Genomic DNA, 24,199 nt, shown 5'->3' with positions numbered 1-24,199 from the left:
CACACATAAATCAAAGTTATGACTTCTGTTTTAATATATAAGATATATTATTGATTATGAATTTTATATATCATCAACGTTAGACCAGGAGTTTTTTATGTAACAGCCTAGCTAAATAATCAGAACAGAATAAGCTCAAATTAGTTTGATAATTTCATGTTATAGTTTGTTTTACGTTAGGTTTAGAGTTCAATAATAACTGCAGTGACTGCAATTTTATAATGAAAGGTTAATAGCTATGCTATGCTGGTAGTGGGCTGATTAATTATCCAAGAACGTCGGAGCACTCGATCCCTCACGTAAAAAATCTAAACACTAACTGATAAATCAAAATAATTGTTTTGTTTAATCTTGCTGGAAAAGGGGAATTAAATATATTGCTAGGATTAGTTTATGCAAATAAAAAATAATGTAAATAATATTTTAGGAGATAGTCTATTTTAAAATATCACACATGAAAGAAGTTATGATTCTGTTTTAACATATAAGATGTCTGTTTTAACAAAAGACCGGACACAAACGTAACTACAATGAGTTGCGAGAAGTCCAAAGACTCCTGAAGACCCCACAAAATTTATAAAAAATATCAAACTGGTGTTAAAGGAGAGCCGTCAGATCTAAAATATTAAAACAAAATAGGTCCCATTTCTAAATATCCAACGGTAGAGATTCATCTCTTTCTCTCATCTCAATTTGCATAATATAAATACAAAAAAAATCCCTAAAAATGGCGCAAACAAAAAACCTACTCAGCCACTCTCAGACTTTCTCTCTCTCTCTCTCTCAGGTACTCTCTTTCTTCTCTCCCTCTTACTTTCTATGCAACCCTAAATCCTTAGATTCGACGGTAACTAGATTTGATTTCTGTCCTTTTTTTGTTTTATTCGTAACTAATTTTTGGTTTATTATGTGTCTTTTGTTTTGCTCTCTTAGATCTCGTGAATCCAATGGACCAAGAAGTAGATCCATGTGAAGTAAAGAAGGCTTCTTTAGAGCCTAAGGCTCCAACCGCTGCTGACCCAGATTCAGTTTCTCCATTTGATTCAGACCCTTGTCTGTCTGAAGAAGAAGAGCTGCTAACCGATGAAGAAATCATCGAGTCTGTCTATCAGAGTCTCTTGTTAATCATTCTCTCATTGCAGCTACAACAGGGCAGTGCTGAGACTTGGTGTTTTGATTGTTGCAAGACACCTCCTCCTTCGCGGGTTGCAGAAACTGCTCCGGATACTTGTCCCGGAGCTCCAATGAAGCTCGCTAAGATATCAAGGACCATTGATTCTGGAGGACTGAGAAGGAAGCTCTTCTGAATCTGACTGATGTTGTGACATAATGTTAGCTTAGCTGTAAGAGCTTTTAGGGATTGTAATTTAACTCTTTTATAGCTTCTTGCTTTTGCTTGTGTTTGTACAGTCTTCTTAGGCTTTTATGAAGACTTGCTAGCTAACCTTGTTGTTGGAGACATTCATTTCTATCTTTAAGAAGAAAAAAAATCAAAACTTTCTCTTCTTTCTTGTGGGTTTTGTTTTTATGTTTCCTGAAGCTTGTGGCAGTGAAGAATCTGGACTAAAGTTTCCATCTTCCCCCTTTCATAGATACATCCCTAAAGTCTTTGTATTTGTTAGTGTGTCACAGTTTTGTGGGTGTGTTTACATCCTTTATTGAGTGTTATTTGGAGAAGAGTTACAACAGAAACAAAGGGTCTTCTTGCTCTGCAAAAATCTGAAACTGAAATGATTGCAACTCTCCATATGAATCTGTGTTGTCAAATGATCTTTATTGTGGCAGTGCCAGGATCAAATACAAGCTTGCACATATTTTATAATTTGGGTGATAGCTAAATCATAACAAACAATGGAATAAACCAATAGTAGTAGAATCCACAAGCAATGAGGCTAAGTATTGGGACAATGATAGATACAAGCGCTATGTCTATACAAAGAACTTTGGCAGAGTACCACCAAGAACTTTATAAAATCTGAGTTGCATAAGCACATAACCAAAATAACCTATCGTGCATATGACTTTCAATGGATTTCAAAGAATGTTTTGATCTGAAACTTGTGGTACTGCTACGACTGTGGAACAACGGGAACTGATTTAGATGCGTCTAGATGGTTTAACCGACATGTTCCAAGAAGATATTCCGGGAGCTCCTCTTCGGTATTTGCCTGCACAATGAAGTTAATATGCTTCACTAAGTAAAGAAGAGTAATGACATCACACCATTGGCTTAACCAGGAAAGAAGAGTAATAACATCACCACTGGAAACTGGTTTTACCTGAACCAAGAATGCCATTTCAATCACGAGTTTGTTGAGGTAACCAAGAACGAGACTCACAACTCCTCTCGCAACCGTTGATGAACCAATATCAACGCCCAGCTGAAAATAAACAAAGGAACGTGTGTAAGAAAATACTATTTCTTCTTCCTATTAGGATCTCACATCACATCACATCCCTACTTATACTATGCTTACCTCAATGTAGTTCTTTCCCCTGAAGTAATTGATCTCCAGAGCTTGACCAACAAGGCATGCTTTCTTTCCCACACTCTGCTTAACTATCCAAGAGCCCTGATTCATTTCACAAAACACATGAATAAATTGGACAGGAAAAATATAAAAAGATCTAAAGAGAGGTTGTAATCTTTTAAGCCAACCTTGGATATGTAAGGAATGAGCTTGAACCGTGAATTCCTATATGCGTCATCGCCATTAACAAAGCTAACTAGCAAAGGATGCTCTTCAATTGGAGTGCTCATCATGTAATAAAGCACAAGGCTATACGTTGTTGATCCTGGAACCTATTGTATCATTACACAATTGATTGATTATCTTACTTACAAATGGAAAAGCTGCATGGAAACACCTTTGGTCGTAGGAGTGTGTCATCTTTACCTGTATATTCACGATGAAAAAGAACTCTGGTCCACCTTTTGCTGCATATTTCTGCAATTTACCAACTTGTAAGCTTCTAATATTAAGAGAGGAGACTCAATCATAAGTAGAACCTGAACTATGCCACCAGGACGGGAGCCCAAATCATCCTCCCGCTTGTCAGACTTTAGCCAGTCTGCAGCCACCATTTGCATCAGTGTACCCTTTGCCGTGACCTGGATCCACCATAAGAGAATGCTTAGACCACTGACTACAGATTGATATATGCAAAGCATCTAAGACATCAGAAGTCATTTGTTATTCTTTACTTTCTTCTGGTCTGATAGATAAGTCTTTCCTCGAATGAGAAAAGTAGAAGAATCAGTTGTTGTCCAGCTACAAGGCAAGGCACAGGTAGGATCAGTTGGAAGCGTGGTTCCATAACAGCAAGGCGTGCTACTCTCTTCCCTCGCCCTCTCATGCAGATCAACATAACCCCTCTTTTGAACTGCTCCAGGATTAAAAAGAAAATCAATAATAACCATTAAAAGGTCAAACTTGACAAGGAGAGCAGATCTCATCCATGAAACTTAAGATGATCACCTGCAAGATCGTGTATTTTTCTCACTAAACTCGAAGCGCTGTTTAGTTTTGGCTGGCGGGTGTCCTGCAAAAAGAAAATCAATATCGTTTTAACTTCCAAGCAAATATTTAAAGTAGTGTCTGATGTTGATACTCTACCTGAGAGTATGTATCCGAGTCAAAATCCGAGGCCCAGTTGTCATCCAAGTGGTCATTATCGGATGGTTCTGGAACGTCGAAAAACTCATCCACTCCATCGTTCAAGTCCACAAGGCTAGAGCGCTCTGAGGGAAATTTGTCTCTCTCTTCATTAGCGGGGTCCTTGTACATTTCGCATTCTGTCAGAGAAGAAGATTCGCCAAAGCCACTCTCTTCGTTTTGATTCAGCCTTGCACTTCTTGACAACTCCCCTGATGAAGGAAAGCTTCCATGTTTCGCCCTAAACAGCTCTCTCAGGGCTGATCCAACCAATAAAAGACGAAGTTAATGATTTAATAAAAAGAAAAGAGCTAAGAGTCTTAAAGACAATTTCATTTACCTGAGATTCTTCCAAGCATTTTCACAGTAATAGATCTAGCTAGAGATGGTTTCACATAAGATCTCCAGGACTTCCAATCAACAGCAAGCATGTGCTTCACAACTGACTGTTTCCCGTTGTCTATGGGAGAAATCACATAACCGCCACCTGTGATACAAAAGCAAAATGTCAGAGTCCAAAACTGCTGTTCTAAACGTACGTTATGCAAAAGCAGGCTTTTGTGTACAAAAAGGATTAAAACTATATATCATCTCTTTAAAAAGCAACACTCTAACTAATGACCAAAGTGTATAGAGATAAGTAAGCTTCTGCAAACACCAAGATAGATACAGAAACCTTAAGCGGCAGAGATGTCAGATTTGAATGACAGCACATGAGTAATGAGTATTTGCAACAATGAGCATGTAAGGAAATGCAAAAGAAACTAACTTCATTTTAATAAACTAGGCGTACATTACTTTTAAGGCACGCACGGATGTAGCCTTTCTGAGGTGGACACTTCTTGTGAAATACAGAATGATAGAGAATCACTGCGACAAAATGAACAAAAGAGGATAAACAGTTTAGTTATATGGAAAATCTGGCAGAATCAAACAGACAGTTATTGTATATTGAGTGTTAGCTAACCATATGTCCCATCATCTTCCCTTCTCCAATAACGCCGCAGCGAAAAGTCTCTTCTTTTCATCCCCCTGTTACTACAGCATATCAGTGATAAGACAAAACAAAAACAAGAACTCTGGCAGAAAAGAGTTGAGGTAGCTGACCAAGGTAACCAATCGCTGTATAGCTGTTTGTGAATTATATCGGTGTGACCATCAAGATGCTCGACCACACTGCCTTGGAAAAAACAGAAATCCCATCTGCAAAGTTCCGAGCAGTAAGTTTAGAAGATGTTCTATCACATCTGGTGTTTGAAGAGTGGTAGTAGTACTTACTCTGATCTTGAGGGTCCAAGAGAAAGAAGCGTCTGGAAAATGTTTTCTGAGGTTCCATCAACAACCCCAACAGCCATGATAGCTGGATGATCGTCCCACTGTGAAGTTAAGCGAAGAAATGATCAAAACGTTATTTCCAATTCACAGACTTTTTCAACAGATTAAGATAGAAGGAAGATACTGACCCTTCCAAGAGAATCTCTCTCTTTTGCCTCTTTAAAAAGACGAAGACCTGCATGCAGCACAATGATTAAACCAATTACATTCCAACCACACAAAAATAGAAGTAACAACTGCGTATGCACCATACCGTTCTGACAACCGAATATTGTCCATGGAGAAGGCGCAACAACATCAGTAGTGGTAACAGGATCCACTCGTGCAGAAGACCGAAGCGTCCAGTCAATAGAATTTGAGTGATGTTCCCGAACTGAGCTACTCAGTCTAAATAAAGAAACATATTCATTTCGTTTAACCAACCACAAACCACTATAGGTGCTAAGTCTGAAACTACTGGCTCAACACTTGCTTTTTATATGTTACTAACACAGTGGAACACAAAGTACCTCAGAGAATCCCATCGGCTCCTGGAACAACTAAAAACATCTCCTGGATTAGAGGAGCCCTGCACAAAACATACATAACACAATAAAGTCTATATCCTCCAAATAAAAGAGCTTTTTAAACAGCTTGTTACTAAATATAAACCTTTAAGGCTTCCTCTTTAATCAAATTGATCCACCTAGCTGCATCCTCAGGACTGCTTGCTCCTAACTTTACATCAAAGAAAAAGAGATGTTCAAGTTTTCATCCAAGAAAAAAACAACACAAATAATAACCTTTACCTTGAGTTGATCATTGTGATTTGAAGTGTTGTAGAGTGTAAAAATGAAGAATGCCTACAAGAGTGACAAAGAAAAAAACCATTATAACAAAAAATTAAACTAATAAGAGTGTTTGAAACAGAAGACATACTTTTCTATGAACACTTTCCCTTCCATTGTCAGTAACACGGATACACGAATCTATCACCGCACTTCTTCCACCATCCTGTAAAAGAAACAAGCTTTCAGATTCTGCAAAGTTAGTTTCAGAAAGGGAAAGTACAAAAAGAAGAGAAACCTTGGTTTTGGAATCGGAGATGGACTTGAAGCTCTTGAGAAGATGGTCGGCGAGGATAAAGTAACGTTTTTTGGAGAAATGCAAACCGAATCTGTTGGATCTGATTATATACAACCAACCTTCCATCTTCGCCTCGCTCTCGCTTTCACCCATTTTTGTTACACTTTCATAAGAGCCCTAGTTAGTTTCTTGATCTCCACGGACCTAAACAATCAAACCCTAGAGGAGGAGACTCTCTCTCTCTCTCTCTCTCTCTCTCTCTCTCTTTCTCTTTCTCTCTTATAAAACACAAACCCAGAAGAAGAAGATAATAATCGAGAGTAGACGAAGAGGGAAGGTGATAATTGTACCCAGAAAGATTCGATTTTTGTTTTCTTAAAAGGGAAACTAAAGATACGATTGCTTTCTCCTCATTTCTTTTTGATCTCTCTCTTTGAGATTCAAATGTTTTGTTTTGTTTCTCTCCGGTTACAGAAGAAAACTGAATATAATTTCTTCGGGGCGAATGTGCAAAGAGTGGAAGAGTTTGGGGACGAATGATGCAAATATGGTTTGTCACCCTTCTCTGTTTTTCTTTCAAGTGGTTGAACAGAACTTCTGTTTTGGTGGTTCCATTTGGTCCATTAAAATCTTTTTATTTGGTGGTTCCATTTGGCCCTATTCTTTTGATTTGGTTGAATTTCTTTCTGATTGGTGGTTCCATTTGGCCTATTTCATTCCTTTTATTTTCTTTGTTGAGATATTTCATTTCTTTTAGGCTATACAGTTGTACTGATATTCTAACAAAGTTACAAAATCATTACCCTTTTGAAATGTTCTCCTCTATTTTTTTTTTTTACTTCTCTCATATAGATGTAGATTTCTTTTCAATGTGTTTTTATTTTTTTTTCCCATTAAAATAGAGGTAGATTGATTTCTACTATATCTTTATTTTTCTAAAAATAAAATTTTAAATATTTTATTTCAATTTCAGAGCTAATGTACTTTATTATAAATTTTGAAAAGTGACCTCTTCTATTTTACTATTTCAAAAATATTAAATTATGATGATACATATATAGATAAATACAATTTCTTTTTTTTTTTGTAAATATAGAAGAAAAACATCAATCTCCACTATTAAGTAAAAATACATATATTCTCTCTATAATAATGCTTGAAATCAAATAAAAATACAGAATTTATAAAGCAAACTATTGCATAAATATAAGTTGTATGGATGACTTCTATTTTTTTTTCAATTTTGATACAACATTTTACATGTATCTTCAAATGATAGCTATCTTTATAAATATCTTAAGTTTATAGTAAAAATAAAAATAATTTTTAAATTATTATAATATTTCAACAATTATTTATCAAAGTTTTATAAGCCCTAGGCCACCTCCAAATATTAAACTATAAATTCAATTGTTGGTATTAATTGTACTAAGTGAAATTTAACTTAATAAAATGTGTTATAAAAATAAATTCGACAATGTATTTAGAATCGTGTTTGCTAATATATTTTTATATTATTATTATATGAAATTTGTTTGCGATTATTTTCTTTATATGAATACTTTAAATTGCACATGGCATTATAGTAGCTTTAAAAGTCGACTATTTGACACCAAGTTTCCGAATTTTTACGAACCGTTCCGCCCTACACCGAAGTTATACTTATATATCTATATGTTTTTGTTACTATTACAACCGAACCGCAGTTGTACCGCACGCTGCCATTCGGACCCCAAATCTTCTATAACCATTTTATTTGAATGATTTTGGTTTATACTTTTCTGATTAGAACCAAAAAGAACTTTATTCTTTCAAATAGAGTAATTATAATCACTTCTTAACGTTCTTTTTTTTTACCTTTCTCTGTGAACTTGGGTTTACTGGTTCTTGGCTTTCTAGACACATTGGTCGTTGCAATTATTGGTTCCACTTTTTACTGTGAAAACTGAACCACTTAACTTTTTTTTAATAAATCTCAACTTATAAATTTTCTGTTTATGGAAAATACATAAAACTAATTATCTTGCTCTTATCTTCCTTTGTCAGAATATTTTTTTTAGACTGACGAACTGATACAAATTATTTGATATACAATCTTATGGAGGTATGACTTGGAGTGTTATTTGAAGACAAAATACAAGAGATCGAAAATCACTTTTTAATAATTTGGAATATCTGGTGAGATATAAAAATATAATTAGTTTGATAAACATACAGTTTTTTCTTACTCAAGATAAACATAGAGTTCAGTTACAAAAAAGAAAGAAAGATAAACATAGAGTTTAAAGTAACATTTAGAGATAACTGTAATATCATAATTATCTAGCATTAAAAATAATTATGGAGATAACTAATTTTGCAAAGGAAAAATGGAGCACACAACTCTATTAAGAGTCTGGTGCATAGAAAACAAAATAAATGAATAGTAATTGTAAGATGCAGTCAATAAAACTGATGGAGAAATTGAGTACCAAAGTATCGCAATATTGTTAGCCAAAAGACAAAATTGTAGTAAAGTGTAGGAATAAGTCATCGTCACATGTATATTGTTTAAAACAAAAATAAATAACTTGTAGTTGGATTGTTGGCTAGCGCAAAGTTTGCAAACAAGTTGGCATATTGATAAAGACCAGTTCTCATTTATCAAATTAATATTTCCTGTGACTCGTAGCTTACAAGTCTCATCGTCATCACCAATATTAATTAGCCAAAAGAATTCTCCATTTAGGGAAATATTATTTTCCAATTCTCTTTGTGACCCCACAATATACAATTGTTTTTTTTTGTTTTTGAAAAAACACAATATACTGCTGACAAAAAAAAAAACGCAATATACAATTGTTTTACATGTTATTCACCATGGAAGATGAAACAACAAAGACAACGCAGCATGGGCATGTGCGATTGATATATTTTCCCTTCCACTTACACTCAGCTGCAAATACCGCAACTGCCAGCTTCATAGTTTTATTTTATGTATATGTTTTTGTTTAACTTTTACCTAACTTAGTATTTAAAAATGCACTATATGTGTTTTTAATATATAGTTCTAACATAGTGCTAGGTCTTTTTTGACCTTTCCAGAGATTCCAAGAGTTTCGTTAATCCTTTCTAGCTTTATAGTGTTATATGCAATCCTCTCTTGGCCCGCTAAATTAAGCTCTAAGTTTGGTGAAGAAAGTATGACTACCTTACCAATCGTCGAGATCCAGTCAAAAGATATTTCAGCTTATATTTCTATTTGTCCAAAGTGCATTTGCATATAGTTATTGATGGATCTAGAAATATTTTATATTGGGAACACAACTTAAAAATATTTATTATAATAAATTTGTATAAAAATAACTTATATCTAAAATATATAACTAATTATTTATTTTATAGAAACAAGTAAATATTAGAAATTTAAATACACAAAATATATCTTATTTAACATATCTTTATATTATATGTTCACTAATATAAATAGTTTTTAAAGATGAACAAAAATAAGCTAACTACATATATTCAAGGGATAAATAAATTAACAAATTAACTCTACTCTAAAATGTGTCATCTTTATATATCATACTATTAATTGAGAACACTCTTAAATGAAAACTTTATAATTTGATTGGCTAATTAATTTACTAATGTGATTAAGCAAAGATGACATGTGATGATGAATCATATGACTCATCAATAAACCTAGGATTAACCTCTCTAAACTTGCGGATATGGCTAATATGAAATTAGCTTCCATAAACTGTTATTAATAAACACTTTCTCAATCTCGGTTTGCGTTAATCTATCTTCTAGTTATCCTAATCAAAATTTTTTAAGTTGTTATCCTCTTATTTAAAATCACAATTTCAAATCATAGTATTGAAAAAGTTTATCGTATAAATCTAAGTTCCCTTGTTGGTTAAAGTTATATGTATATATATGCTTTAGATATATAAAATTCGTATAAATCTAAGTTCCCTTGTTGGTTAAAGTTATATGTATATATATGCTTTAGATATATAAAATTGTATTGGCGCTATTAATTTATGACTTCATATCCTCTACGCTATTTGTTTATATACATAAAACAATATAAATCTTATGTTGTTTAGGGTTTAGAGTTCAGGGATTCGTATTTCATATAGTTAGGTGTAATATTTAGGGTATATGGTTTATGTTTCATGCGAAACGTGATAAATTTTATGTTGTTTAGATATTTAGGTATTTGGTTGTTTGATAACCACATATAATATGATATTCAGTTTTGATATTGTTTCCAAAACCACACTTCCAGTTATTAAAATTACGAATTCGACTTTGTAAAATATAATATAACATGTACTATGGAACCCTTATGTACGAAACCATGACCAAGTTATGTTATATACTATTTATTTAAGCATATATTAAGAAAATATTATTTAATTTATTGTACTAATGACTTTAAATGCAGGTTCTTTATAGCACTTGAACACTCATCATACGAGAGTGATGGTGGTGCTGCAAACTAAAATGTCGTCAATGTTATGTTGAATTTATTTTATTTAAGAATAATGTCAAACAGTTAGATTAATGTTCTTAATGTCATTATAATTCGATAATATTACTCCTATATAACATTTTCACCAAATTTTATATGAGCGTCTGAATACTACATAGTATATGAACATGCGTGAATGGTTGGTTGATTTCATACATATATATGATATGTTAACATAAGATCATGAATCTGATCATGAAGAATCATATAAATTTAAACATTAATCTAAGAATTATATTAATGCTCACATGCCATCCACCTAGTTTCATTTAATATCCAATACGAACATAAGTGAAGGAGGTAGCTGTGAATATATAAAAGGCCATTGTCTGCATCACTTTTTCTCAATAACAAAAAACTTTATCAATGAATTGAAAAAAATACAGAAGTATACAAGCAAAAACAGAAAGAAAGAGTTACTGTACTTTTTTAATTATATTTTGTAATCAATCACACTGCAGAATGCTTGTCTAGCTTCTTGGCTTCATGATTCTCTTTTTCTTGGCTCAAAAGCGGCGTCGTATCCCTGTCTTTCCCCTATTAAAAAGAAAGAAAACCAATTAATTAACAAGTACATACAAATTTTCGAGACTTTATATGTTTTTATTGTAGTTGGTGTGATATGTACAATAAAAGCGGATTCGGAGGATCCTTGTTTGGATTTAGAAGCAACAGAGCAGAAGTAGGAGTAGAGAAGCATGCCAAGGACCGCGATGAGGATTCCTGCGATGTTACGAGGAGTAAAAGGATCGTGGAGGAGAGTGTAACCAAACGCGAGCACCAAACACGTTTTCAGATGCCCCAAGACTTGGTACGTCACCGGAGATGTCTTTCCAATCACTAAAAACGTGCTGAAGTTAACCGAAACCGCTATCAAACATGACAACGTTATGAACCCCTACATGTATATACAATATGATTCATCACGGTCAAGTTTCTTAATCTAGTTCTACGTTAAAAAACTAATTTACAATGAATATATATTAATTGATGTTAAATTACCACGACGAAAGGAGAGTACTGAAAGGAGAAGACATTGAGGCGAGTGAGGTATTTGTCGACAAAGGGACCAGAGACGAAGAGTATTGCGGCTTGAAACGGGGCTGATTGGTAAAGGAGTTGTGTTGATGTCACGTTCAGTTTCTTCTGGATTGTGTTTGTTAGCTTTCACCAAAACATTCAATTATACATTAATATTATAAATCATTTATTATATTGATTTTATACGATATGAACTGAAGCATACAATTTGGCCGACGCAAGTTGTTGCGATGGCAAGGAGAGACAGAACAGAACCAACAAAGTTGAGCTGAAGATCTGTTATTGATGCTATTCCAACACCAACCAGCAGCAAAAATAATGAGAACTTTATCTTTTGGCTGCAAAATTAAACAAGTCACTATTTTCAGGGAGATATATATATAATAAAAATATAAATAATCAGAAAACAATCAAATGTTCACCTAAACTTCTTGTTGAGGAAAAGAGTTTCCAATAGAACAGTGAATGGTATGATGGCAAGTTTGGTCATCTGGCATTATTCAAGGATAACATCAAAATTGGTTGGTCAATCAGAGAAATGGTTACATGATGAAAATCAAATATATATCGAACATATATATATATACTTGATAGAAGCCGATGGAGTTGAAGCCGAGGCTGAGATTGAGAAGACCAATGGAGATGCCATTAAGGAGGCCAAAGAGAACAACAGTTTTCCTGTCTATTGGTTTATTCTCAAAGAAGTTCAGTCTATATGCCACATGAAGTGTGCAATATGTTACCATCAAATGCCAACTTGTTAGTGTTGTTGCTGCAACAAAACCATTTGTCAAAAACCAGTCAATACATTATACATCACAATCTGAACGATCGGTTTGATCAAAGTATATTAAATTTATAACATCTGGTCACATTGATTGAATGATTCAGTAGATAATCTTTAGAAAAAGTAACAAAAGGGAGAAAAGTAATAATACCAAAAGGGAATCCAAGATTGGTCATCAAAGCTTTGTTGCAAATGACAATGGAGACAGAAGATGCAACCGATAGAAACAATGCTCCAATCACTCCCATTTGCATACTCTTCATCTCTCCCATTTTCTTTCTTCTCCTCTCTGCCTTCGCAACCCTTCAAAATCTGTCAATATGAAGAGAGAGGAATAGAAACTGATATGCTGATGAGAGAAAGAGAATGATTGTGGAATGTGGTGAGGAATGAAATGCAAAAGAGATTTATGAGGTTTCTATTCTTTGTTAGTCTAAAAATGGTTGGTGCCTAACACCAAACATCAAGTAGGTCAGCCAGTGCCTTCTGTTCTTCCTAATTTATAATATTTTCTTAATTATGTCTTTTCATATTACACAAGATACATGAGGAAACTATTATGATGTTGCTTAATATGTGTTCTTCCTCATAAGAGGCTACTCCTAATGATATGAAAGCAAACTTCTAACCATACAAAAACAATGAAAATTAAAATTTAAAAGCCGGTGAAATATTAAAGGGTGACATTATGATTTTCGATGGACAGAACCAATTGACTTGAACTAAAAGCAAAAAGGAAGGTGAAACTGAAATTCTCAGACATTTCTTTTGGAGAACATGTTGTGAAACATTAGAAAATATAAATAAAATCGAATATTTGATTTGGTGTAAAGCTTCACACTCACTCCAAAGTCCAAACCAGAATATTCTTATTGGGGCCTTATACAGAATCAAAAGAAAGAAATCTACATTGTGACGCAATCAAATTTAGATAGTTAACTAGTGTTTGAGTTTAGTTTCATTAGTTTGGACATTCTCCAAATACATTTCTAGCTTATAAAACAAAGTATAAACTAATTTTCAAACCAGAATTTGATATCTCGGTCCGATTTAATCGCTTCATGGTAGACTTGTAAAAAATCAAATAGAACATGAAACATGACGTTCAATACAAACATATAAATCTCACACACAATATATCAATAAAAAGGGTTTCACATGTTTGATATACATAGGAAGTGCTTTTCTTTTCTATATAATAATAACATTATATAAAAAAAATCTATAATCTATCATCCTTTGACCATCCTCCCAAGGTACTCTTTATCAGCATCTGCTAATCGGTTCTGAAACATAGTCCACTCCTTTTTGCATCTCTCTCTCACTCCTTGCCATGGGGCTTTCCCATTCTCTGACTTACCTTGACTTCCAAGCGAAGGTATTACTTTGTGAATGATCCATTGCGAATCTACAACGCCAATCTTCTCATGAGCAGGCTGCACAAAACACAGAGCTCTCAATCATCAGTCCAAAGAATATGGCTATAAAGAAACCTAACTAGGGAAAGCAGAGGGGCAAAATCTACTCACTTCAACGCATCTTCTGAGAGCAAAGTCTAGACCCCATCCATGAACCAGATCATTCTGCAACAGAAACATATTCCAAATCCTCAACTTCGAAGGTGAGACTAGACTTATCGTTCACAAATCCTCGGACAAAAGAGCTGAGCTGAACACAAACCTGAATCATATGCCACACACATCGCCATGCTTCTCGAGAAAACACAGGCGCCATTATTTCTACAAACCTGTGGGAGAGGAAAAAATCTCAGTACTGATAATGACAACACTGAAGAGTGGGGGCTAGAGAAGTTAAAAGAGAGATTTACGCAGCGCAAGGAGGTAAATGTGGGTCACTACACCATCCCGCTTTCTCTTTAGTATCTCTGTTTCACCAGTAAACACAACACATTCTTAATCCAGAACATTAAAAAGAGAAGCAAAGTATGGTTAAAGTAAAAGAGGGATCATACTTGTGAACCTCTCGGTCACCTCTCCTCTTTGTCATCTCCCATGTAAGTCCATTGTTGGGCTCTAGACCTGGCTGAGAAATCTCTAAACCATGCTTCTTAACTAACTGAATATACCTGAAAGTTTCAATAAAATCTCATTACAAAAAAACGTAACAAAAATGACTTTGTACCACTCCAGAGAGGCAACTTACTTATCCGCATTGAAGTGCTCCACACCAAGATCCTCATCCCATATAAAAATGTACTCGTAAGCAGACACGACATCAGGATGCAAGAACCTCTTCGCATACCACCTGCCAAAACCAGTCAAGAAGTTCTCTAAAAACATTACATTTTTTTTTCTGATGAACGCACATTGTTTAAAACTAGCAGAGATGACTATACCATTTTGTTTGCTTTCTTGTACTAATATGAATCGCACTCTTAGACCACTCAAACTGGTCCCACTCCGTTGTCCGGCCATCATAGTGGAAAAGCAAAATCTGGAAATCTTCAGAAAACTGACAACAAGAAGTCAGATTCAAATGAGTGAACGAACCAAAGAAAAATAAAAAAGATGTGTGGGTATTTGCAGAACCTTCTTAACAACTGAATTAATATGGTTCCTCTGCTCAAATCCAACAGTAAATGTCACAAGATATTTTGGCTTCTTCTTCAAATCCTGCCAAGGTTATTGTTTCACTTATAAAAAAACTCCAATCATCATGTAATATAATAATGCTTCCAATTTTCTAAAAAAAAAATAAAATAAAAAACAAAAGAAAGGTGTGCATACTTCATTAGGTTCACCCCATAATCTGCGCAAGTAGAGATCAGTTTTAGCAACAACAATCCCTGGAGGTAGTAGTTCTGCACCACGAGGGTTGGTGGGAACATATATCTGCAAATAACACGATAAGCTTCATCCGAAATGAAGCAAAAGTAACAAATCTACTTGTTTCCCTAATCAAATAAAGAAAATGATTTTTTTATATCTTCAGCCTCACATGTTAATACTAAATATAATACCTGAGGAAATTTTCTAGAACCGAAATGTTCAGGAGATTTGTCGTCACGGGCTGATAACAGTTTGCCATCAGATAAGGCGACATCAAGAGATGATATAAGAGCCGAAGGTAAGTTAATCTGCACACACGAATAAAACGAAGGTTACACAAAGAAGAATATGAATCTACAAAAGCTTCTCATTATTACCTTGAAAGAAAGAGAAGGTAATGAGATGCCAATAAAAGTGCCAAAGACGATTCCCAGTATTGTTGTGATAATAACTTTTGCGTTTTCATTAGTTCTTCGAGGAGCTAAACCACTGCAACAGAGCTAATAAATCCACTTAAATAAATTATTCAAGCTAAATAACTCTTTTTCTTTATTCCACAAAAATCAAAAACAACATACCTTCGGTGCATTGTTCCCATTTTGTTTCTTTGCAATATTCTCCAAATAAAAATCTAATAAGCAGCTCAGATCTTAGAGGAAAGCTTCGGTCTTTAAGCAATCAAAACCCCCACTGTGTGAAAAGTACTGACCAGCAATAATAAACAACGACAAATTTAGAGTTTTTTTCTTTAAACATTTTTGTTAATTGTGACAAGTCTTAATCTTTCACTTTCAGTTTTAATCCGAAACATGTTACTGTTCATAAAGAAGACATAGCTCAAAACAGGTGAATGATCGCTGAATCGAAACGAGGAGTGAGAGATTACTTACAGGATAAGAACTCGGAGATCTGACGAATGAGAGATGTTCTGTGATCTGACGAATGAGAGAGAGCAGAGAGAGTGAGAGTGTGCTGAGAGAGATGAGGCCTCCTATTCTGTGGATTCTTTTTAAAAAATTGTCAAAGGCCCAACATACCTTTTTTTAATTATAAAATAATGATAATATGATAAAAAAAAGGTAAAACCTCTATTTATTAGTTCACACATTTGTTCTTTCCTCTCTTTTAAAAAAACATTTAACGAAACATATTATTATTTTTGATACATTTTGTTTCGAACCAGCAAGATTCAAAATTTAAAAGGCTCTTCTTATGTTGACTTCATGTTCGTAAGACTTGCTATTTTACATAATTAGTCATTGGTAACGAAAAAAAGGTTTTTCTGCCTAAAATGAATCTGCATAAGTGGATTATTGCATTTAGTTCACATTATAACATTTATAATCAACATATACGAGATGTGTATATTCGATCAGATCTCATAAAAAAAGCATTGTTTAAAAAAATGTCCTCCCAAGATTAAGATATTTTGGAGCATATACTGATTGGTTAGCACCTGAAGTCCAAAATACAAATTGTTCAAGCTACGATTTAGCTTTACTCAAAAACAATTGATGAATCAAATATATACGAATAGCAGATATAGAACTTCAATTGGTTTCACATGTTGCACAGTACCATTGGATCTAACAATTAGAGATCTACAACATAATCTGGATAATCTTTTTGAGAAGACATGTAAGAATACGCAAGAGCCGGGACTTTGTTGCTTTTAAGAACAAAAGACCCGACTTGGATTCACCCATGGAGGAAACAATATTATTGATTCAATCTAACGCATCTCTAGTTAGATTTCCACGAACTCAGAAATTCAATTTCATCCTCCCGTTCACCCCATATCCTTCAATGAAACCACAGAGTAAGTTACTTCGGAATGAAATCGAACAGAACCAGAGAGAAAGACATAATCAATACCTGTAGATCTTCCAACCATGGCTTCAAAACAAAAATCACCGAGCCAAAGTCCTTCCCAATCATGGAAGCCGAAGATGTCTCCAAATAGGATTGTGGAAAGGATTTTTATACATTCGCGGAGACTGGAGAGAAATCATCAATAAATGAAAGGATTAGTGGTAAAAATCTGAAACGTTGAAGACGCGTTTTCGGAGACGGTGTGATCTGAAGAGGCATGGCCATCTCCAACATCGAGAAGGAATAACATGACGATGTGGCTTCTCTATTGAGTATATTCACCTTTTAGTATTGTTAGATACTGTTTTCTTCTCTCTTGTGCAGCCATCTCAGCAGACAGGTCAGAAAGTCGTGCTCTATGACGTTGACATGTGTCCGGTTGGTTCAAAACGCTGCACTTCATTTAGTTTGAAAATCCGATGAGCTTTTAACTGAGCTTCTCATAGATCTCTGAAACGGTTCGAATTTGAGGTCTTCAATGCGTTGGTGTGTTTTCAGGTATAAATATGTTAGGATTTTTTTATCTCGAAATCATCTCTCTTGCTTCTTTCTTTGCTTCCATCTTTGGGTGAAAACGACACATGTCCAGAAGAAAATGAAGATTTGGCGTTAAAGGGAGCTTCATTAGAGATTGAAGGTTGATCATCAAATCCAACTGAATCAGCAACATTAGGTTGTCTGGTGTGTTCGGGAAGTGGCATCATTTCCTCTCCTTCTCTTCTAAAACGAAAATCATGAGTTATTTTTTTTATATTTCCTTTGGGTTTTTCCAGATCTCTCTTTGTTATCTTTGTGTCAGGAGCTGCCTCCGCCTGATTAAAGTGGAAGGCTATATTTGGTATCGGAATAGTTGGGTATGGCAAGCTTACGGCACTGATGCGCAGCAATGCGGCGGTGATGCTTAACGCATGTTAGATGCGTGTCCTGGTGATGTGGACTCAAGAAGATCATTCATCAAACGTGGAAGGTTTCTGGATGCATCTCCAATTTGGGCTGTATTTTGTTTAAATTTTTTGGGCTTCTCCTTTATTGTAAATTCAAAATCTGATACCAAATGTGGTAACTCCCAAGAATTAGTCTTCCCAATAGGATAGAATCAATGAAAATTTAGTTGACAAAAAAATAAAATAGTAAATTCATTTTATACAAAACTAAAACAATGTGTTGGCCAACAAAACGCTGTAAAGAGTAAAAACAAAATATATAAAGAATATCTATACTATTAAAAGGGAATCACTCCTAAAAAATCTACTTAAACAAGGTTGTTGGACCATTTTATTAGACTTAACTATTTATTTGGTCTTAACTTATATTTCTCTAACTATATAAATACTTTACATAATTTATATGAATTCATTTATTATTTTCTCATAATCTATTATATAATTACTCTAACAATAAATCTATATGAATATATGATAGATTATTCAAATGTGATCATTACCACATATAATTCTATTAATAGTATAAATTTTTAATGATTTAGTTATGTTTAATAGGTATATAATTTATATTTTAAAATTTTAAGTACTCATTTGGTCCTTACTTTTGTTTCTATTTTTTCTATGCTCGATTATTTATGAAATTCAGCTTAATTTTGAGTTTTTTTCCCAGTTTGGTACGGTTCAGTGCACTCAGTTAAATGTACTCAAACCTATATATTATCTCTTATATAAAAGGAATTTATTTAATTTCAAAAATAAATCCGCGCTTTCTAAGCACGGGTCAAAATCTAGTATGTATATTAATCCATTATATTTTGTTGCGTCTTTGGCAGATACTATTAAACTTACGATAAAATAAATAAAACAAGAAAAAATAGATAAATATCTATAAAAACCATATGATACAAAAAAAATAACAATTAGAACATCCATGTGGCCCGTCAAACATGACGGCATACCTCCAAAAAACACATTATTGTAGAACCCTTCAAACAAATCTAAATCTTTTTTGTCACTATTTTTAAAACAAATAAACTCTATACTCCGAGCAATGTAACTTATTGTTTCATCTACTATGTATTTAAAGTAGTAGAATAATTTTTAGAATCTTAAAAAAATATTAGTTTATTTAAACATATATTATGCATTTTATTAAATTAACTATCAAATTGATTAATAGTGTATAAAAATAATTTTTTATTAAGAAAAAATACTACAAAATTACCTAAAATAATTAATATATATGACAATTAATTATGACGGTCAAGTTTGCGCCTGTTCCCACTTTCCATGTGTTTGCGGAAATATGACGTGGTCTTGGCCTGATTTATGAATGAACTGTTACAAAAAAAAATGACAATTAATTATTTTATTAATAAAGATTTGATAACAATTTTGTATTTTCCATCCTTTTAGCTTAATTTTATATTATAAAAATACTATATAATATGAATTTAGTTTTTTTATATTTTATATTTGAATTTTTTAAAATGAATATAAATTGCTAAAATTATTAAAAAATCCTATCTTGAAAATAATGTGAACAGTGATTTACTAAATCAACCGCGACTATAATTACAAGTTCAGACAAAATAAATAACTCCAAAGATTAGAAAAAGATCAACTTAAACTCGTCAACAACAATAAAAATAAACCCCAACAATTGAGTTGTGCGTGGAAGCATATTTCAAAATACAAAAAAAAAAAAAAAATTGGTCTTTTCTTTTCAAAATAAAAGCCTAAAAATACATGAAACAACAGAATCAACTACACAAAAAAAAGAAAAGAAAGAAAAGTCAACTTATATTTTCCGGTTGCTGGGACTAAGTTTAAAATCAATAAAAAGGAACCCAATCTGGAGAAACATTCAATTGGGCTTATCCTAATTAAGAATATTAGTTAGTCCATCTTCATCTTGAGATTTGACAAGTGGGACTCTGCCCAATTTGCTCCATCTCCCAACTTTTCTTTGAGGCGACCTTCTCATGCCTTGGTACATATTCCTATATTTTGAACCAAAAAAGAAACAGTTAGAAACAAATTTTAATTAAATATAGTCTTAAATAAATTAAAAGGAGAAAATAACCTCGAGTTTCTTGACAAGGTCTTTTGCAGAAGGAGCAGAAACAATGATATGACGAGCAGTTGGTGTAATGAAACCTTCTTCCACTGCTTTGTCTATGAATGATAACAATGAACTGTAGTATCCTTCCACATTCAATAGTCCCACCTTCACATTCGTTTTTAAATTATACAATCATTAGATATAATTCATTAATTATGAATTTTTATAAACAATGTAATATAAATGGAGGCGAAATGATTACTGGTTTATCATGGATTCCAAGCTGCGCCCAAGTGATTACTTCAAGAAGCTCTTCAAGTGTACCATATCCACCTACGTAAATATAATATCCCCCATTAGTTCTCATTTACTAATCAAATTTTAAATAGATATTAGAATTTTCGTTAGAGCATCTCCAATGTAAAACTTCATTTTTTCCTCTAAAATGAAGTAAAATAGAAAATTGAATAAAATTGCTACAATCCAACTCTATATCTTATTTCATAATGGAGTAATGAACAAAAAATATATTACTCTAATTATGGAGTAAACTCCATTATGGAGTGAGATATGAAGTTGGGTTTGAGCATTTCTTACTCCATATTCCATTTCACTTCATTTTAAAGTAAAAAAATAGAGTGGAGTTGAAGATGCCCATAGTACAACGTAAAAAGGGTAAGAAATTGTAGTAAACGTGATGTTAATAGGAGAATTTTTATGCTTACCACTTTTTTGGTATCATTATTCATTTTTATCACCACTAAAAAGATATTTTCAAAAATAATTTATTCATTAAGTGGTAAAATACTCTTATACATTTGTTATATATATATATTAAATAATTATTTAAATAAATAAATAAATAAAATAAAAATATTTTTTGAATATTTTTTTTTCAAAATTTCTTTTGAAACTATTTTTAATTTTTTTTTAAGTATTTATTTATATATTTATTATAATCCTAAATTTCACATTCTAAAAATCCTACTCCACCTCTCAACTCTAAACCCTAAGTCTAGATTAGTTAATCCTAAGATTATAAATGTTTTTTACCCTTCATTAAAAGTGATAATAAAAATGGTTAGTGTAAACATGAGAAGTTGTACTATAAATATGATATTTTTGGCAATTTTCCATGTGAATAATAAAATTTGCATGTTTGAACCATCTTTTTACCATGTTACAGAATGGTAACACAAGAGATGGTAGACTTTCTACCAGTACAATATTGCTAATCAAAACAATAATACATTAAAAATGTGGATAAGAAAAATGAAGGAACCAACCAGGCAAAGCAATAAAAGCATCAGAGTGCTTAGCCATTTCAGCTTTCCTTTCGTGCATGTCTGCTACTGCCTTCACTTCTCCCACTGTCTCTCCTGTTATCTTTATTCACATATACAATTTACAAATTATTATTATTGTTATAGCCATTCAGTACCACTTGTGTGTGTCTTATGTATATTCCAAAACAAAATGACAAAAAGTCTTACACACTCACACCACTTGTTTTATGGTATCCATCCTCCCACAAAATTTTATTTTGCAATTTGTGAATCTGATAAATGATTCGACTGTAATTTACAAATCCAATTTTAGCTATATGCAATCATATGTTAGCCCATTATGTTGTGATAAAGGATAGGTGTAATGATGATTTAGTCTTTCGAGATGGTTGTCTTATATTTATCACTTTGACCCCTTTCGTAGAAAGCTAATCATATTTTGGGCAACATATTGGTGACATTAATTTTTTTATTTTAAATCACTCAAAATCTCTAAAATTAATAAAATTGTTTTTTAAAAGAAATAAAAGAAAAAGGAAATATGAAAATATCACTGCCCAATAAATTGGAGGCTTTTTGTCTCAATTGAAACCCTCTATGATATAAGACAAATATGCGATACATGTCTAAAGATAACATTTCTGAGGTTGATGTATATATTCTATTATCTACCACCAATTTGTCGAAATTCTTTATTTGTTGTATGAAAAGTGGCAAAAACCAATAATATTATTTTGGAGTTATATTTCGGACGTACCTCTTTTGGCATTAGTGTCTTGGGGATAACCCTGTAGACAGTAACAAGACAAAACAGTTAGTTTTAAAAAATAAACGTCACAAATACTACTACACGTATGCTAAGATTATATCTTTTAATAATTGTTACATTTTAAACTTTAATGACTGGAGAAAACTGAAACTAAAAAAATGTAGAAAGCTAACCCGATGACATGGCGACCTCCATTGTAAACAGCTTGAGAAATCAAACCCATTAAACCAATGCTCCCTCCACCATAGACAAGATCGATATTTTTGGATACCTAGGAAATAAACATTTGGTTTTAGTAGTTGTTGTCATAGCTAACTAGTAAATACAACTGTCGATAAAAGAGAGAAAAAATCACACACGTAATAGTGGATAAAGATATTGTAGAAAAAAACTTTAAATGCGGAAACTCCATAATCACATTTTTGGTAAGAGTACTTATGAAAGTACATGAAAAAAAAAAAAAAAAGTACATGAAAAAGATGGTAAAAAAGTATGAGCGTTCCAATAACAATTCAACTAAAATAATTTTGAATTTCATCCCTTTTTATTTTCTAAGCTTTGGAACTATACTTTTACCAGTGACCACAGTATGCACAAACTGACGATGATATTCTTCCGAATAAAAACCATCTAAAGAAGATAATGGGCAATTATAATTAATATGAATAGTTGGCTTCACTGACTCTAAATGGCTAAAATGATTTAGTGAAGACATGTTATTGAGTAAACCCACCTTTTTGTTTTGGTGGTATATGTAAATTTATAATTTATTTGACATGCAACGTTTGATATTCAAAACAATATATTATTGGTAACCGCAAAATTTATCTCAAATATTGTACGGACTAATATCAATAAAGATCCATTAGTCTTCTCTCTGCTATTGCTAATATACACCAAGTATTGTTAGTGTGTTTGAGTGAATACAAGGTGATTAAGAAATGGTATAAGCTATCTGTATTGTTTTGCTTTTAGTTTGTTTTGATAAATGCCAATTTAATAGCAATATAGAGTTAACTAAAATGAGCCATGAAAAATCTGAAATAGAAGGAATATCATGTGGTTTTGGTTTTCCACCGTTTCAAAATCTGAGACATGAGTTCAAAGGTTTTCAAACCGAGAGAGGAAAAAACAGACTTTTTAGGGTTGCTCATAAACTGTGACAAAAAGATAAATAGTTTAATCTCCAGATTCAAAGCTACTTTTCTTGTATATACAAAACGAAGAACTAAGAAAAGCAAATAATAAAGAACAAGATTCTAAAGAAAAGAAAGAAGAAGAGAACACGAAAGAAAGAACTTGGAATGTTTACCAGTTCGGCTCCGAGTTCGATAGCAGCATCTCTGTAACTGGTTTTATTACCAGCACTACTTCCACAAAACACACATATTCTCTTGAACTTTGGTTCAACTTCCATCTCTTTATCTTTTTTTTCCAGTACACAGTTTTGTTTTTTAAATACTGAAAGAAGAATCTCTTTCTCGTTGTGTGTTGGTGTGAATGTTCTTTGTACATACATATAGAAAATTAGAGGGTGGGGTAATATACCCTAGCTCATACGCTTCCTAATAGTAATATCTTCAAAATAAAATTTTAAAATAAATTAATAATAAATATTAGCTACATGACTTTGACATATTTTTTTCTTCCTAAAACATGAGTTTGACATTCTTTCATAATAAATACTTAAATAGATAAAAATGCTTGAGGAAAAAATACTTACACCATCTACAATGGCACTTTATTTTTTCCTCTATAATTTAATCTAAAACAAAATAACTCTTTATATAAAAAAATCTCACTTTTTTACTCCAAAAATAAAATAAAAAGTGTTATTCTTTTATATTTCACTTTATAATAAACTATTTCTATTATAGAATAAATACTGTTGGGATGAAAGTTACTTTATAATAGAGTTATTCTAAAAAGAGTTATTCTATTTTAGAAAAAATTAAAGAGAAAAATTGAGTGGTGCCATTGGAAATATTCTAAATATTTTCTTATCTATAATGTTATATGCAGATAAAGAATATACAATTACGCCGTTCAACAAGAATAAAATAAA

General features: G+C 32.7%; 5 protein-coding genes across 6 annotated transcripts; 1 reads left to right on the top strand and 4 right to left on the bottom strand.

Moving 5' to 3' along the window:
* The first annotated feature begins 710 nt into the window (after positions 1-710).
* On the top strand, positions 711-1,506 carry LOC106356626 (cyclin-dependent protein kinase inhibitor SMR11). 2 transcript variants are annotated; one of them, XM_013796356.3, is made up of 2 exons: positions 711-787; positions 934-1,506. In XM_013796356.3, exon 2 carries the CDS (start codon positions 948-950, stop codon positions 1,305-1,307), a length of 360 nt encoding a protein of 119 aa, XP_013651810.1. In that variant the 5' UTR covers positions 711-787; positions 934-947; the 3' UTR covers positions 1,308-1,506. The 2 variants fall into 2 exon arrangements, with proteins under 2 accessions (XP_013651810.1, XP_022544624.1); XM_022688903.2 differs by having other exon boundaries at positions 730-847.
* Positions 1,507-1,835: 329 nt separating this feature from the next.
* Positions 1,836-6,523, bottom strand: LOC106352596 (protein ENHANCED DISEASE RESISTANCE 2-like). The gene is made up of 21 exons (XM_013792219.3): positions 6,057-6,523; positions 5,910-5,984; positions 5,780-5,833; positions 5,643-5,708; positions 5,501-5,559; positions 5,245-5,378; positions 5,120-5,166; positions 4,935-5,032; positions 4,764-4,859; positions 4,624-4,688; positions 4,455-4,526; positions 3,997-4,143; positions 3,618-3,916; positions 3,480-3,543; positions 3,206-3,384; positions 3,011-3,112; positions 2,898-2,948; positions 2,660-2,803; positions 2,478-2,573; positions 2,280-2,381; positions 1,836-2,168 (listed from the first exon to the last, which is right to left on the bottom strand). Exons 1-21 carry the CDS (start codon positions 6,207-6,209, stop codon positions 2,070-2,072), a joined length of 2,202 nt encoding a protein of 733 aa, XP_013647673.2. The 5' UTR covers positions 6,210-6,523; the 3' UTR covers positions 1,836-2,069.
* Positions 6,524-10,894: 4,371 nt separating this feature from the next.
* Positions 10,895-12,867, bottom strand: LOC106352599 (UDP-xylose transporter 1-like). The gene is made up of 7 exons (XM_013792221.3): positions 12,561-12,867; positions 12,210-12,394; positions 12,045-12,112; positions 11,828-11,960; positions 11,584-11,745; positions 11,210-11,479; positions 10,895-11,118 (listed from the first exon to the last, which is right to left on the bottom strand). Exons 1-7 carry the CDS (start codon positions 12,679-12,681, stop codon positions 11,032-11,034), a joined length of 1,026 nt encoding a protein of 341 aa, XP_013647675.2. The 5' UTR covers positions 12,682-12,867; the 3' UTR covers positions 10,895-11,031.
* Positions 12,868-13,474: 607 nt separating this feature from the next.
* On the bottom strand, positions 13,475-16,246 carry LOC106352598. The gene is made up of 13 exons (XM_022713257.2): positions 16,089-16,246; positions 15,777-15,902; positions 15,576-15,687; positions 15,390-15,506; positions 15,157-15,261; positions 14,959-15,042; positions 14,766-14,881; positions 14,573-14,674; positions 14,382-14,495; positions 14,238-14,294; positions 14,090-14,156; positions 13,939-13,992; positions 13,475-13,845 (listed from the first exon to the last, which is right to left on the bottom strand). The coding sequence occupies exons 2-13, from the start codon at positions 15,794-15,796 to the stop codon at positions 13,642-13,644; spliced, it is 1,152 nt and encodes a 383-aa protein (XP_022568978.2). The 5' UTR covers positions 15,797-15,902; positions 16,089-16,246; the 3' UTR covers positions 13,475-13,641.
* Positions 16,247-19,658: 3,412 nt separating this feature from the next.
* LOC106352601 (cytokinin riboside 5'-monophosphate phosphoribohydrolase LOG1) lies at positions 19,659-23,688 on the bottom strand. Its single transcript, XM_013792223.3, has 7 exons — positions 23,447-23,688; positions 22,308-22,405; positions 22,123-22,153; positions 21,366-21,465; positions 20,342-20,412; positions 20,101-20,244; positions 19,659-20,017 (listed from the first exon to the last, which is right to left on the bottom strand). The coding sequence occupies exons 1-7, from the start codon at positions 23,651-23,653 to the stop codon at positions 19,925-19,927; spliced, it is 744 nt and encodes a 247-aa protein (XP_013647677.2). The 5' UTR covers positions 23,654-23,688; the 3' UTR covers positions 19,659-19,924.
* Between the last annotated feature and the right edge of the window lie 511 nt (positions 23,689-24,199).

This window comes from Brassica napus, chromosome A7, assembly GCF_020379485.1.
Source record: "Brassica napus cultivar Da-Ae chromosome A7, Da-Ae, whole genome shotgun sequence".
NCBI classification, from domain to species: Eukaryota; Viridiplantae; Streptophyta; class Magnoliopsida; order Brassicales; family Brassicaceae; genus Brassica; species Brassica napus.
This window is presented reverse-complemented; position numbering and strand designations above follow the sequence as displayed.

Excerpts from the sequence above, each read along its gene's own strand:
- LOC106356626 (XM_013796356.3), top strand. The coding sequence starts at position 948 with ATGGACCAAGAAGTAGATCCATGTGAAGTAAAGAAGGCTTCTTTAGAG.
- LOC106352598 (XM_022713257.2), bottom strand. The coding sequence starts at position 15,796 with ATGGGAACAATGCACCGAAG. Across the intron at positions 15,688-15,776 it reads ATGGGAACAATGCACCGAAG|TGGTTTAGCTCCTCGAAGAA; the intron begins GTATGTTGTTTT and ends GCTCTGTTGCAG. Across the intron at positions 13,993-14,089 it reads GTGTGTGGCATATGATTCAG|AATGATCTGGTTCATGGATG; the intron begins GTTTGTGTTCAG and ends TTTCTGTTGCAG.
- LOC106352596 (XM_013792219.3), bottom strand. The coding sequence starts at position 6,209 with ATGGGTGAAAGCGAGAGCGAGGCGAAGATGGAAGGTTGGTTGTATATA. Across the intron at positions 5,560-5,642 it reads TTAAAGAGGAAGCCTTAAAG|GGCTCCTCTAATCCAGGAGA; the intron begins GTTTATATTTAG and ends TGTTTTGTGCAG. Across the intron at positions 5,379-5,500 it reads AGCCGATGGGATTCTCTGAG|ACTGAGTAGCTCAGTTCGGG; the intron begins GTACTTTGTGTT and ends TTCTTTATTTAG.
- LOC106352601 (XM_013792223.3), bottom strand. The coding sequence starts at position 23,653 with ATGTATGTACAAAGAACATTCACACCAACACACAACGAGAAAGAGATT. Across the intron at positions 22,154-22,307 it reads GGAGGTCGCCATGTCATCGG|GGTTATCCCCAAGACACTAA; the intron begins GTTAGCTTTCTA and ends TACTGTCTACAG. Across the intron at positions 21,466-22,122 it reads AGACACTAATGCCAAAAGAG|ATAACAGGAGAGACAGTGGG; the intron begins GTACGTCCGAAA and ends ATGTGAATAAAG.
- LOC106352599 (XM_013792221.3), bottom strand. The coding sequence starts at position 12,681 with ATGGGAGAGATGAAGAGTATGCAAATGGGAGTGATTGGAGCATTGTTT. Across the intron at positions 11,961-12,044 it reads TTCCTCAACAAGAAGTTTAG|CCAAAAGATAAAGTTCTCAT; the intron begins GTGAACATTTGA and ends TTAATTTTGCAG. Across the intron at positions 11,119-11,209 it reads CCTCCGAATCCGCTTTTATT|GGGAAAGACAGGGATACGAC; the intron begins GTACATATCACA and ends TCTTTTTAATAG.